General features: G+C 40.7%; 1 protein-coding gene across 2 annotated transcripts in view; it reads left to right on the forward strand.

Moving 5' to 3' along the window:
* Positions 1-1892: 1892 nt before the first annotated feature.
* Positions 1893-15779, forward strand: part of METAP2 (methionyl aminopeptidase 2) — a 40307-nt gene continuing 26420 nt past the window's right edge. The window contains exons 1-4 of one of the 2 annotated variants that reach the window (XM_032170932.2): positions 1893-2126; positions 3885-3992; positions 11347-11412; positions 14027-14129. In XM_032170932.2, the coding sequence (XP_032026823.1) occupies positions 1976-2126; positions 3885-3992; positions 11347-11412; positions 14027-14129 (428 nt within the window). In that variant the 5' untranslated portion in view covers positions 1893-1975. The remainder of the gene's footprint in view (positions 2127-3884; positions 3993-11346; positions 11413-14026; positions 14130-15779) is intronic. The other variant, XM_032170933.2, reaches the window with a different exon arrangement.

Genomic DNA, 15779 nt, shown 5'->3' on the forward strand with positions numbered 1-15779 from the left:
CAGCCTAATTGCTACTTCCTCAGGAAACTCTGCCGGGCCACCCTACCTAGGCAAGTCCCTTTGTAATATGCTCTCATAGCAGCAGTTGTAAATTTGCTTTTATTAGCATCATTGCTTGATGTCTATTTTTGTTAACTGGCTCTATGATGACAAGGATCATCTCTGTTTTTGCTCTCTAAATATTGCCAGATCTAGGTTTATAGTAGGCATTGAACGAATGGATGGATGAGTGAATGGGTGAATATGTCAGCCAAGCAAAGAGCAGACCAGATAAAAGTAACAGTGAGTTTGAAATGCTCCAAGGTCAGAAAGAGCTTTGAGAGCTGGAGCTGCAATAGTAAGAGAGTGGAGACACTGGAAAAGTAGCTATGGCTGGATCTTGCCGGGCATTTTAAAGGATTTTGGACACATGGAAGCTACTTCTATTTTTATTTTTGTGGTATTATGTTTGGTTTACCAACTTTTTATTTTTTATTTTATTTAGGAGTCTCGCTCTGTCGCCCAGGCTGGAGTGCAGTGATGCAATCTCGGCTCACTGTAACATCCCACCGGGTTCAAGCGATTCTCCTGCCTCAGCCTCCCTAGTAGCTGGGACTACAGGCGCCTGCCACCATGCCCGGCTAATTTTTGTATTTTTAGTAGAGACGGGGGTTTCACCATATTGGCCAGGCTGGTCTCGAACTCCTAACCTTGTGATCTGCCCGCCTCGGCCTTCCAAAGTGCTGGGATTACAGCCATGAGCCACAGCGCCTGGCCGGTTTACCAACTTTTATATTGCTAGCAATCAACTAGGGAAAACAATTTAAAATCTAAATAGGGATAGATTTAGAGAGATAAAGATATGTACAAGAATAAGAGAAGCAGTTTTTATTAGTATTGGATAGGTGCTGCCTGAACCTTTAAGACAGAGAATGTACATTTTTGCAGCTGCTGTCAGAGCCTGTGTGAGGTTTACTGTAAACCCACTGGCAAGAAGGCTCTTAAAGACATTTTGATGCCCGTGAAGCTTGGTGCCTAGTTTAAAACTAATGAAAACACCTAAACTCTCTAGGTGGACAAAGCCATATTCAGGAGAAATTGAGGAGTTGGTGCAGCCAGCCAATCAGAATCCACTTACGCCACAAACTAAATCTCAAACTGTGGTTTGAACATGAGGTTCAAAACATAAGAAGTAAAGAAATAGGCAAAATTAAATTAGTTTCTGGTGAAACGTCCTAAATCCAAAAGAACGGTGACCGGAAAGAGAGAAAACGGAGTGGGATCTTTTGCATTAATGAGAGAGACCGTGTCCCCGTGTGTTAGAACCTGTCATTCTTGTCCTGAATTGGAAAGTGAGCGGAGTGTGACGGGTTCCCATTTTGAACCGTCCAGGGTTGAGTAGTACAAGAAACTAATACGGAACTCCAGCTTCTAAAATTCTCTCCAGTGCCTACAGAGCCTCGCGGAGAGCTGTGATTGTGAATGTCAACGCAGATTTGATTAAATCTCTTAGATTTAAGAGATATGTGGAGTCATGACAATAGAAATGTGTACAAGCGAACACATTTCTTAGCCCGTTTCCCCACTGCCTGTGTGATTTATAAAAACGCAAATATAAAATATTTCCGTTCCAGCAGAGACGCCGCTTGCTACCGCGGGTTGCCGCTCTCCACAGGTATCTCTAGCTGACTCTAGAGCTCAAGCTCCCCTTTAAACTTCACCCTGTGCAAGCCGATTTGCTTCGGGAATGCCCGAGGCACCGGACGAAGCAGCCTGGTCTGGCCCAAGTCGACCCCCGCCAGGCGGGGCTCCAAGCCGAGACTCGGGCACGCCTGGCCCGAAGCTGGCCCGACACCCTCAGCTGAGTCCTCCGCCGTCCCAGCATTCCCTGCGTCCCTACCATCGAGAGCAGCTTCCGGCGTGGCTGGTGTAGGCGGGTGGAGAAGGAGCGGGCCCTCGCTGCTCTGTCTCATTCCCTCGCGCTCTCTCGGGCAACATGGCGGGTGTGGAGGAGGCAGCGGCCTCCGGGAGCCACCTGAATGGCGACCTGGATCCAGACGACAGGGAAGAAGGAGCTGCCTCTACGGCTGAGGAAGCAGCCAAGAAAAAAAGACGAAAGAAGAAAAAGAGCAAAGGGGCCTCTGCAGGTAAAGAGAGTTTTATGTTTTCCCAGTCCCCTCCGGGAATGGCTGAACGATTTGGCTCAGGCCCGTTGAGGGGGCCGGGACCGGGGCTCCGGAGCCCCAGACTAGACTGATTCTTGGGCCTGACAGGGTGGCAAAGCCGGGCTATAGATTCCCAGTCTGAGAAGAGGCGTCATCTCCTCCTGTGGGACTAGAGGGCTGGTGGGGGAGAAAAGAGTGCCTGAGGTTGGCGTGTGGTACCTCTGGGGTCGCTGGGCCCGAGCCCCTGTATTACCAGAACTGAGCTCCCACGCATATCGTGGCACGGTCTTGAGATTGTGCACAGAGCACAGCCCTACCATCTTTCGCGCGATTTGGCCGCCGCCTCAAAAATCCGATTCTGACCCGTATTGCCGCGTCTTTGCTGGTTTGCTGGAGCAATCTAGGACTTATTTTCTTTGGGGGTGGGGGTGGGGGTAGGGTGGGCAAATGTAATGGAGAGCACACCTCCCCCCACTAGCCCGGTTCACGTTGGGGTTGTCGTTGCAGCCTGCACTTTTGAGGTGTGTGTACATGTGTGTTTGCCCGCGCTCATGTTATTAATTGCAGAATTTGTGGTGGTGATACGAATTTTCACCTGCCTAATCCCATAATATCGCCAAGCTTTAGGGCCTTTAGACCTGAATTATGATGCCACTTGCAAGTAGTGCAGATAGGATATTCTGTGGCTCAAAATGGAACTTCTCAGGTCTTAACCTCTAAATCCACTGGTAAGGCAAGGAGAACTGCTGAGAGTTTACAGTTGGATATTCTGAGCTAGGAACTTACATGTTTTGAGAAGTCTGTGTTTTTGCTGCACAAGCTCCTTCACCTTAAGAAAAATTATTTTTACTTGTTTGTAATTAAAATCGCCAGAACAGAAAAATGGAGAAGGCAGAAGCGATTAAGATGGAATTGAGAGAGGTCGAAGAGAGCTAATGTTCATCTTTTGAAATTTTGATTAGATGAGAATGGAAGGAGAATTGTAGCGTTGCTGGAACTCTTCCAGAGCAAAATTTGTTATTCTGGTGGCTGTTCCTGGATTTCGAGTGAAAATCAAACACTGCTGTTTGTCTTGTAAGGTGTTCAGCTGACTGATCCTAATGTATTTTTAACAGTTGTATTTCTTAATATGAATTCTCTCTAGTAGCCAGAATGTCACTTCATTTTGTGCTACCTGATACTATTAATACATGTAACATATTGCTTCTATAGGTAGGTTATAATCACTTCAAGAGCAGGGGCCTGGTCTTATGCTTAAATATTTGAGCATTTTACCTTTTTATTAATGGACTATCTTTGCCTATTTATTTTGACTTTACCCAGCCCATCGTGATATCCTTCTTCATGAAACCAGGCTGCCCCGGGGTGTTGCACATGAATCTTCTTCCTAAGGCCTTCAGCATTTATTACCTATCTGGTATTTAAGTATTTGTTGAGTCTGATTGCTGACCAGTATTACAAGTTAAACTACTTGAGAATAGAGACCAGTTCACGCTTTTGTTTATCTTTTAGCTGCTAGTGTGTGTAATGGATATTTTGTTGAGTAAATTAATGAATGGACAGTACTGTGTAGGTATGGAAGATTTTTCTGTCATTAAACTAATTCTGTTATATTCACAATAATGTTTCTGTTTTTGTTTCCTGAGGAAAGGATTTGTAAGTTTTCGAAGATCATTAGAGCATATTCTAGTGGGAAAGTGTCTGTATTAGATTTGATTTCTGCTATTTTATTTTGATCAGCAGGGGAACAGGAACCTGATAAAGAATCAGGAGCCTCAGTGGATGAAGTAGCAAGACAGTTGGAAAGACAAGCATTGGAAGATAAAGAAAGAGATGAAGATGATGAAGGTAAATGGTTAATTTGATCTTTGTGGTTAGAAAAGCTAGAAAATGTAGCTGGGGCCGGGCGCAGTGGCTCAAGCCTGTAATCCCAGCACTTTGGGAGGCCGAGGCGGGTGGATCACGAGGTCAGGAGATCGAGACCATCCTGGCTAACACGGTGAAACACCCTGTCTCTACTAAAAATACAAAAAAATTAGCCGGGCGTGGTGATGGGCGCCTGTAGTAGTCCCAGCTACTCTGGAGGCTGAGGCAGGAGAATGGCGTGAACCCAGGAGGCGGAGCTTGCGGTGAGCCGAGATCGCGCCACGGCACTCCAGCCTGGGCGACAGAGCGAGACTCCGTCTCAAAAAAAAAAAAGAAAATGTAGTTGGGTGTGATGGCTCACACCTGTAATCCCACCACTTTGGGAGGTCGAGGCGGGCGGATTACCTGAGGTCAGTAGTTCGAGACCAGCCTGGCCAACATGGTGAAAACCCGTCTCTTCTAAAAAGACAAAAAAAAATTTAGCCGGGCGTGGTGGCACACACCTGTAATTCCAGCTACTTGGGAAGCTGAGGTAGGAGAATTGCTTGAGCCTGGGAGATGGAGGTTGCAGTGAGCTGAGATTGCACCACTGCACTCCAGCCTGGCCAACAGAGTGAGACTGTCTCAAAAAAAAGAAAGAAAAGCTAGAAAATGTGATATTCCTTAATCAAAATTTATTTACCCATATAGTCTTTTCTCTGACATTTCACTTGTTAGAGCCTCAATTAATGTCACAGATTAAAAAGGAAAAGGTATTTATTAGCAAGTCTTGAAAAAGTTCAGTGTGTTAATTAGCTGTTCAGATAGGACAGATTTCAAGTTTTAAAAATATACTTGGTAGAAGGCAAAGTAGTGAATATTAATAAGATTGAGGGGCTGTTAATTAACTAATACTTATTGAAGAACTGCTATGTACTAGATACTTTCCTAGGTTATTTTCACATACATTCACATTTTAACCTCACAAAACCAAGCAAAGTAACCTACTTGTGCTTAGATACTTGTTTTGTTTTTTAGTAATGGACTGTCTTTTCCTATTTATTTTGACTTTACCCAGTACCTCATGGCTTTACCCAGCCATCTCATTTTACAGATAGGGAAATGGTAGTTACCTGATTTACCCAAAGTGACACAGCTAATATGTGTAGAATAGAGCCAGAATTTCAAACCTAGTGCCTGACTGCACGTTTGTTCCTTTTACTCTCTCTCTTTTTTTTTTTTCATTTTGAGACTGAGTCTCGCTCTGTCACACAGGCTGGAGTGCAGTGGCATGATCTCAGATCACTGCGACCTCCTGGGCTCAAGCAATTCTCCTGCCTCAGCCTCCCGAGTAGCTGGGATTACAGGCGCCTGCCACCATGCCCGACTAATTTTTTTGTATCTTTAGTAGAAATGGGGTTTTGCCATGTTGGCCAGGTTGGTCTCGAACTCCTGACCTCAAGTAATCTGCCCACCTCAGACTCCCAAAGTGCTGGGATTACAGGCTTGAGCTACTGTGTCCGGCCTTTTCCTTTTACTCTCTATACCAAAATTAACTCTTTTCATTCTCAAGGGATCATATAAGAGTGCACTAAGTTTTATTATAAATTCCTTGACCCTAGCTCCTTCTGGGTGTTTGGGTACAATAAGATTTTTTTTAAGACAGCAACTGCTAGTTGATGTTATCAGTAAAACAGTGGAGGAAGAGACAGGTAAGAAAACTTATTTTTTCCAGCCTCTTTTGGCAGAGGAAAAACGGGGCTTTCCCATTCTTTTTATTTGTAGTTGCCTACTGCTGAGAACATCTGCTCCACCTCAAGCACCACCAGCCTGGGGTTAGGTCTTTAACCATTAGTTGGCACTGTACTTTAATTACTGTGTTAGCATAATATAGAGTAGTTGTTTTCCTTTAGAGTGATATGTTTTCTGCCTTCAAGAAGCTTATAGTGAACATCTGGTGGAAAAAAGTGCCAAGATTCAAGGGAATTATTAGCTTTTCCTCTTCCTTAAACCTCCATTGTACATTGGCTCATGCTTTAGATTATGAACTTATTTTGAGCTCTTCACAAGAAAATGTTTTGTAAATTCAAGGCAATATAATAGGCTGCTATAGACCCACTATGTATACAATATCATAATGCTTCCTGGGCCTATCAGGCTAGTTAAAAAATACTGGCTGGGTGTGGTGGCTTAATGCCTGTAATCCGGACAAGCCTGGGTAACATAGGGAGATCCCATTTCTACACCCGCCCCGCCCCCGCCCCCGCCCCCAAAAATCACAGTGCTAATCTTGAAGTGTATCTTGTTCTGTTACATCTCTACAAAGTTGCCTGTCAGGTTGGAAATCTTCAATGTATTAAAGAAGATTTTAGGAATATTTGTAGTTATTTCAGTAATCAGAGTCAGTCAATACTACTTATCTGTTGTTAGGTCTTTGAGGGAATGGAAAGCTAGTGTTTCAAGATCTTTCTCCTAATGGAAAACTAGACTGGGTGCGTTAGCTCTCGCCTGTAATCCCAGCACTTTGGGAGGCCGAGGTGGGTGGATCACCTGAGGTCAGGAGTTCAAGACCAGCCTTATCAACATGGTGAAACTCCGTCTCTACTAAAAATACAAAAAATTAGCCGGGTGTAGTGGCAGGTGCCTGTAATCCCAGCTACTCGGGAGGCTGAGGCAGGAGAATCGCTTGAACCCAGGAGGTGGAGGTTGCTGTCAGTGGAGATTGCGCCATTGCACTTCAGCCTGGGCAACAAGAGTGAAACTCTGTCTCAAAAAATAAGAAAAAATAAAAAAAGAAAACTAAGGATGTGGTAGACAGACAAAACCTAGAGGTGAAAAGGTATTTGGGTACCTGTAATAAAATTTATTGAAATTCGGTGGTATAATTGTGGGCTGAATGCTGAAGGAAAGCTCATTAGAAGGAATAGAACTTGAGTAAAACCAAACAAAAGAAACTATTTTGGGTTGGTATAATGCTGAGAAAGCATTTGAAGCATTGTGGTAATACAAGCTTGCCATATGAGGTGATTGATTGAGGGAGCCTTAGAGGATTTTTAAGAAATGTTGTGAGCCAAGCACGGTGGCTGGTGCCTATAATCCCAGCTACTTGGGAGGCTGGGATGGGAGGATCTTTGAGTCCAGGGGGCTTCAATGTGCTACGAAAACACCTGTGACTGGCCACTTTACTCCAACCTGGGTAACATAGTAAGACCCTGTCTCTTAACAAAACAGGAATGTTATGAAATAAAAATTTAGGCTGTATCTATATACAGGGTTGTTTAGAGGAGAGGAAGTGTGTAGGAAAGGCAAGGAGGAGATCATTTTGGAGGCCTCTTAGAAATAGCCCAGGCGTATGGTAATGAAAATGTAAACTGGTAGTCAGAAATAGGCATGGAGAGGAAGGATCCAGTGAACAGTAGTGTGGAAGCAGAATTCAAAAGACTTGGAGACTTGCATTCTGGGAGCAGGAGTAAGGCATTAGTGGACTGTGGGAGTTCGAACTTGGGTGACGGAACGTTGGTGCTGTTGACTGAAATAGTGAAGTTGGGAAAGAGCCAGTTAGACATTGGGGGAGAGGTTTGCAGGCAAAGAACAGGGTACTAAGTTTAATTTTAGATGTGCTGAATTGGAAACTGGGTATTGGTGTAAAAAGTTGATCCTGCGGGCATCTGACAATGTGCTGGAGGTAATTCATTCAATACATTTTGAGTCAGGCTCATTAACATAATTTCCCTAAAATAATAGTCACCTCTTTTTTTTTTTTTTTTTGAGACAGAGTCTCACTCTGTTGTCCAGGCTGCAGTGCAGTGGCACGATCTCAACTCACTGCAACCTCTGCCTTCCGGGTTCCAGCAATTCTCCTGCCTCAGCCTCCTGAGTAGCTGGGATTACAGGTGCCCACCACCACTGCCGGCTAATTTTTGTATTTGTAGTAGAGACAGGGTTTCACCATGTTGGCCAGGCTGGTCTCGAACTCCTGGCCTCAAGTGATCTGCCTGCCTCAGCCTCCCAAAGTGCTGGGATTATAGGCGTGAGCCACCATACCTGGCCCCAATAGTCACCCTTTTTAAGTGTATAGTTTGGTGAGTTTTGACAAAGTATGCAATTGCGTAACTACTACCATAACCTAAGATACAGACTGTTTCCATTTAACACTTCCATCTCCAGAAAAAACTTGTGTCTCTTGTAGTCGGTTCACTTGCACTATACCTAACCCTTGGCAATCACTGGTACGTTTTCTGACCCTAGTTTTGGCCTTTCCTGGAGTATCCTATAAATGGAATTATTTGGTATGTAGTTTTTTGTGTTTGGCTTGTTTTACTTAGCATAGTACTTTTGACAGTCATCGAGTTGTGCGTATATCAATAGCACATTCCTTTTTATTGCGAGTAGTGTTCCTAATATGTTTTACCCTTTTACAATATTGAGCAATATTTGGGGTGTTTACAGTTTTGGTCTATTGTGAACGACGTTACTATGAACATTTGCATATGGGTCTGTGTGTAGATATGTTTTCATTTCTCTTGGGTAAATAGGACTGGGTTGCCTGTCATATGGTTAAGTATGTGTTTAAACTCAGAAGAAGCTGTCTGGTTTCCAAAGTGGCTACGCTGTTTTGCATTCCTCTCAGCAATGGTTGAGTTTCAGGTTGTTTGTATCCTTGTAAGGACTTAGTATTTGTCTGTTTTAAAATTTTAGTCTTTGATAATGGGTATGTAGTGCTTTGTCATTGTGGTTTTAATTTGCACTTCCCTAATGATACTGAGCATCTTTTCATGTTTTTATTTGCTTTTTCCTTTATCTTTGGTAAGGTGTTTGTTCACATCTTTTGTCCATGTTTTACTGGGCTATTTGTCATCCTATTGAATTGTAATAGTTCATTGTATATTCTGGATGCAAGTTCTTTATCAGATAATATGTTTTACAGATATTTCTATGGGATGGTTGTTCACCTGGTTAATGGTATTGCTTATAGGACAGTTTTAATTTTGATAAAGTCCAGTCTATCTTTTTTTTTAAATTTATGGGTAGTGCTTTTTGTGTCCTGTCTAAAAAGTTAAGTCATTGCTGTCTCTAAGGTCACAAAGATGTTCTGTGTTCTCTCCAAGAAGTTTTATATATTTTTAGCTGTTATGTTTAGCTCTATGGTTCATTTAGAATTAATGTTTCTAGATAGTGCAAGGCAGAGCTTAAAAGCTTGAGACTTTTTTTTAATATGGATTTCCAGTTGTCATTCAACAGATATCAATTGATTTGGGCATAGTAGTAACACAAATAAACATAAACAGCCTCTGCTGGCCAGGCCTGGTGGCTCATGCCTATAATCCCAGCACTTTGGGAGGCTGAGATGCGATTTGAGACCATTCTGGGCAACTTAGTGAAACCTTGTCTCTGAAAAAGATTAGAAAACATTAGCCGGGTATAGTGGTCCGTGCCTGTAGTCTCAGCTATTCAGGAGGCTGAGGTGGGAGGATTTCCTGTGTTTGGGAGATTGAGGCTGCAGTGAGCTGTGATCCTGCCATTGCACTCCAGCTTGGGCAACAGAGCGAGACCCTGTCACAGGAAAAAAAAAAAAACGACCATCTCTGCCTGTGAAGAATATGCTGGGATACTGTGAAGAAAAGACATGTAAAAGCACAAATTGCAACATGGTATAATGGTCGGAACTATAAACATATATAGATTAATATTCAGATCCTGGCTCTGCTGCCATCCTGACACAAAGTTCTATAAATGGTGGCTGTTTTTCTGTACTGAATACAGACGTTGGACATTGAATGAGGTAATTAGCCTCAAAAGGATGAAAGTATCAAAGAAGGACCTTTTTGTTCCATTTTAAAGATGAAGAAACCAGGGTAGAGAGAGGCTAAATAACTTGTCCAAGGTCACACAGATGGAAAGATTTTTAGTATATGTTTAAAATTGGTTATGTATCTTCAAGTATTTGTTTTAGGTTGTGCTACATACACTAGTATAGTGCTACATACACTAGTCACAACCTAAAACAAATACTTCAAGATTTATAACCAATTTTAGTCTGGAAAAAACGATTGTTTCTCCAGAACAGAAGCTATCTTATTTTTCTGTCCCTATTGCCTGGCACTTAAGAGCCCAGCAAACATTTAATGGGATGAAGAAGGTTACTGTTAACGTTATAGTGCATGATATGTGAATTAGATTATAATTTTTCGTGTGCATTTTGTTAGGCTTTTGAATCTAAAAATCCATAATGAATAAGTCAGCAATATTTGTGTTTTGGGTTTGTTGTTGTTAGGATACAAGATCTCCCTCCCGTCACCCAGGCTGATGTGCGGTGGCTCGATCTCAGCTCACTGCAGCCTTGACTTCCCTGGCTCAGGTGATCCTCCCACATCTCAGCTTTCCAAGTAGCTGGGACTATGGGCGCATACCACCACACCTGGATAATTTTTTGTACTTTTAGTAGAGACAGGGTTTCACCATGTTGTCTAGACTGGTCTCAAACTCCTGGGCTCAAGTGATCCACCTGCCTCGGCCTCCCAAAGTGCTAGGATTACAGGTGTGAACCACTGTACCTAGCCTAATGTTTGTATTTCTGTTGTTCTCTTCTACCTGCTAGGTTTCTGATAATTTCATAAGATTGAACATAAAAAATGGTGATTTTGAGCCTGGGTATGGTGGCTCACGCCTATAATCCCAGGACTTGGGAGGCCAAGGCCGGCAAATCACTTGAGGTCAGGAGTTCGAGACCAGCTTGGTCAACATGGCAAAACTCCATCTCTACTAAAAAAAATACAAAAAATTAGCTGGGCATGGTGGCATGCACCTGTAATCCCAGATACTCAGGAGGCGGAGGCTGAGACGCGAGAATCACTCAAACCCGGGAGGCAGAGGTTGCAGTGAGCTGAGATTGCACCATTGCACTCCAGCCTGGGCAACAGAGCTAGACCCTGTCTCAAAAAGAAAAGAAAAGAAATGGCAATTTTGTAAGTCAAAAATGGTCAAGTATTGGCATTTTCATATGGTTCAGCCCACGTAAGTCCTAGATCACGTTACCTCCCACTTTGCTAAACTACTGCTTCCTGTTTCTAAATTTTTTTGAGTTGGAGTCTCACTATGTTGCCCAAGCTGGGTTCCAACTCCTGGGCTCAAGTGATCCTCCCACCTCAGCTTCCCTAGTAGCTGGGACTATAGGCATGTGCCACCACACCTGGTAGCTGCTTCCTATTTCTTATTTTAGTGAAAGAATAAATGTAAACAAGATAAAACTAACGTTTATTCATTTATTGAATAGAACAAATACTTGTCTCCTTGTACTTGCTTTGTCCCTCTGCTTATGAGGTTTAAATGAACACGTACTTGAAATGTCTTTTCTTAGATGGAGATGGCGATGGTGATGGAGCAACTGGAAAGAAGAAGAAAAAGAAGAAGAAGAAGAGAGGACGTTAGTGTCTTAAGTTAATGTTAATCGATATATTAGAAGTGGTTATTTGGCTGGGCGCGGTGGCTCACATCTGTAATCCCAGCTACTCAGGAGGCTGAGGCAGGAGAATCGCTGGAACCCAAGAGGTGGAGGTTGCAGTAAGCTGAGATTGTGCCACTGCACTGCAGCCTGGGCAACGGAGTGAGACTCTGTCTCAAAAAAAAAAAAAAAAAAAAAAGAAGTGGTTATTCACTGACAGGTTTGAAGAGTAGGTTTGAAGTTGCTTAAGGTCCTGATATATGTTAGAGAAATAAACTTAGGCTTAATAGAAGCAGAATTTAGTGAAACTAATAATTATTTAGAAAATAACTTCAGTTTAACAATCCTGTATTTTCTTTAGCTGTTAGCTAAGGGATGGCAATATGAATTGGTTGCATTTTACTGCAAGTTAGGGATGAGTTTCTAAAAATTTTATGATTTAAAACTTGCATAATTTAAAGAATAATTCTGTCAGGAATGGCTGAAGTGGTGCCACTGTGGTGGTAGGGTAAACGTCGTTTGTAATTTACCTTCCAGCTTTTAAATTATGAGATTCTGGATGAGTATTTAATGAAGAGTCCCGTTATTTAAGATGTGTGCATATGGTGAGACTTTATTATTAATAATAACTTTTATATTGTACTATTAGATTTGTATAAAATATCCTACTTGTTTTGAGTTTCTATAAGTGCCACAACCAAACATCATCAGGGGCCTGAAAATATGTTAGGGAGACTAAAGGGAGATTTCATAGTATTGAAGAAGAAAGGTTGGGTTGAGAATCACAACATGTAAGTTTTAATCTTGGATGCCATTTGGGCTGTTGTAGACCACTGAATGTCTGGTTATGCCTTCCTTTAAAATTTTTCAGGCTAAACTTTTATGAATCAGAATTTTGGGGGCTTGATAGTGATTTCCCTGGTCTCCAGGTGGAGGTGGGATAGCCTTTGCGTTCAGGCATCCATCATTACTAGATCCTTCCACTCTAAGAAGAGGATGTCAACTATTCTCGTAGCCTGTGAGGTACCATGATTCTGTATTTGATGAGCACAGGATACTTGCATTCCAGGAATCTTCCAAGGGCTATATAATGTCCTATTCTTTCCATTAAAAAAATTATTAAAAGTTTGGCTATGAGAAATAGTACTACCTGAGAATGAATTAAGAGATACCTATTTCTTAAAAAAAAAAAAAAAAAAAAAAAAAAGAGAGAGAGAGATACCTATTTCTCCAAATACTCTAAAATTGCTCCCTTCTGAAGTCAGACCAGCAGGGAGGAGTGTTGTTAGAGGACTGTTTTATATTTGCCCTTGATAGAATTCTTCTGACAGATGTTTAAGTTTGATGCCATTAACCTTTATTCTGCTTCCTCTGAGGATGTTGTTGAATGTACTGTTCATTATATTTCTTTATGAGGTACTCTTTTTTTTTTCTGCCTAGTATCAAGGATAATTGTGTTTTTTTCTGAGTATCAGTCTGTTTCATCTCAGAACCATTGTGACCTGTGCAAATAATTTTTTTTTTTTTAATGTTGGCTACTAAAGGGCTTAGAGCCAAATTTGTGGTTTTTGTGTTGGCCTCATTTCAGGTACTATTCTATGTTCTTCTTGTTTTGGTTTTTACTAATTTACTTTGAATGTCTCTTATTTGTCTATTTTTTATGTCCTGGTAGACTTCTTGAATCATTTCTGGAACAAGCCAAATAATATAATCGTGGGCAGTTCACTGCCCTTATTTGCCTCATCTATACAGTGTGAAAATTATGAATGTTAGTTAATGATAACTATAATGCAGATTATTACAGATAATTCAGTTTTATATAATGACTTTGATGTAATACATTATAATTTTCAAAGGTTATCCAGGATTTCATCTGATCTTTCATTTTGTAGATGAGGAAACTTAGGATTGGTACTATTTGGCCATTTGTTCAAGTCACAGCTAATAAGTGGTAAAGACTAGACTTCAACTTTGATATTCTGATTACAAATTGTATATTTTATCTCTAATGATCTTTTTAAGTCCCTTGTCATGTAATTTATGCACAATATAAAAGTCATCTTTATCAGATTTGTAGATGAGATAAAGTTGGAGTGATAAATCCATTGACAAAAGTTAAGATTTCAGAAAATCATAATTGATTATGTATGCTCTTAACTTTTATACCTTATATACTATTGAAATAATAGTTTTTCTTATTTTATTAATATATATTAGGTTTATATTTTTATTTTATTGCTATAGGACTTCTTACTACTTTGGTTTGTATTTGTGAAAGCCAACCTCTCTATGCTGTTCCATCTCTAGTATAGTGAATGAAGATGAAGACATTAGAAGTGCGCTTTTTGCCAAGGCATATACTGTTTAAATACATAATGGAATTCTGAGGAGTTAAAAATTTCTTTTTCCCAAGCAGCAATAAATCAGTGAGGAGGTGGCCAGCGTGATGAAGTGTCTTCTGCTTTTAACTGTGACAGCAAGGAGGAGGTTCCTTAAAATCAGAGCATATAACAACCATTAGGAACTGAGAAAATTCTAATAACTGCTTAATTTTATTTTTAACTACAGAAGTTAATGCTTTATTTGTATCTCACAGCAAAAGTTCAAACAGACCCTCCCTCAGTTCCAATATGTGACCTGTATCCTAATGGTGTATTTCCCAAAGGACAAGAATGCGAATACCCACCCACACAAGATGGGTAAGGATCATCAAATCACTTCCTGTTTAATTTTTGACAGTTATAGCTTAGCAATAAAGCAGATTTGACATTTCTCAGAACTTTGCTCCACTACGTTAATAAATACTTACAAATTTGTCGTAAAGATGATACAGTAGAAGCCCTCTTATCCAAAATGATTGGGACCAATAGCAGGTTATTGGTCATTTAAAAAGTATATTAAATGGAGGATCACAAAATAAAAATTCTTGTAGATAAAGGTTAACTTAAACAAATTTGTTTTTTACCTCTCTTGAAATTTGGGTGTGGTTTAATACTTTTCACCCCTCATATGTATTCATAATGTGTTATTTACAATTCCATTTGGGGTTTCTGAGTGATATAAGGGTTGATGTCTACTATATCTTTACTTTTTTTTCCTGAAACCTTTTGATAGTTCTTACCTACACTTAATTTGACAGAAGTATTTTTTGATGACTTATTGAGATTTATCAGGGTGGTTACTTTTCATGGAAACAGTTTTTTTAATGTTACTTTTTTTTTTTTTTTTTTTGAGATGTAGTTTCACTCTTGTTGCCCAGGCTGGAATGCAATGCTGGGATCTCGGCTCACTGCAACCTCTGCCTCCCGGGTTCAAGCAATTCTCCTGCTCCAGCCTCCCGAGTAGCTGAGATTACAGGCATGCGCCACCACACCTGGCTAATTTTATATTTTTAGTAGAGACGGGGTTCCTCCACGTGGGTCAGGCTGGTCTTGAACTCCCAACCTCAGGTGATCCACCGACCTCGACCTCCCAAAGTGCTGGGATTACAGGCGTGAGCCACCGTGCCCAGCCAATATAACATTATTAAATCACATAATTACCGTAACAAGTACAGATGACTTAAACAGTCTTGGGAACAGATTCACCTGATTCTTCAAGGTGTTCTGTAAGGATACATTTAAAATGCTTAGCGGAAGTGGCATTATGCAGACGTATTGAGAACATGGAAGCTGGGACCAAACTATCTGCATTTGAATCCCAGTTCTGAGATTTATTAGCTTTGTGACTTGGGCAAGTAATTATCACATCTGTGCTTTTGTTTCCTCATCCATAAAATAGGCACTCTGCAGGGTCATTGTGAGGAATGATATATGCATAGCACTTAGAAGAGTAGATGCATAGTGAACATAAAGCAAGCTAGTTCCTGTTATTCAAAATAATAACCTGTCACCCACAATATTTATAATACCATGGACATTGATCAGTATGTTTTACAGAGGGAATTAAGAGTATTGCTTAATCCAGTGGTTGCAGTCGTTGGTTAAGAAAGTTTCTACTGTAGCTCGTTTTCTTGGCCTATAAAGACACCCTTATTTTTTTTTTAAACATAAAAAAGAAAAGAAGAAAGAACATAACTGTTGTTACATTACCACCTGCTCCCTCATTTCCAGTTACGAATGTTCTTAGGGAATAAGTGTAAAATTCTGGAATTGTATGACATGGGCTTCTTTTCTTTGAATTTGAAATCGTCAGTTGTCCCTATCTTAAAAGCACTTATTTTTAAAATGCCACAGATACAGATAATTTTACATTAATAAATTCTTATAGTACATATGATATGATCACATTTATTTTTAAATATAATCTCTTAATTTTTTTTTTTTTTTTTTTGCTTGTTCCCTCTTCTT

Source organism: Hylobates moloch, unplaced genomic scaffold (genome assembly GCF_009828535.3).
Source record: "Hylobates moloch isolate HMO894 unplaced genomic scaffold, HMol_V3 SCAFFOLD_12, whole genome shotgun sequence".
In the NCBI taxonomy this organism is placed as follows: Eukaryota; Metazoa; Chordata; class Mammalia; order Primates; family Hylobatidae; genus Hylobates; species Hylobates moloch.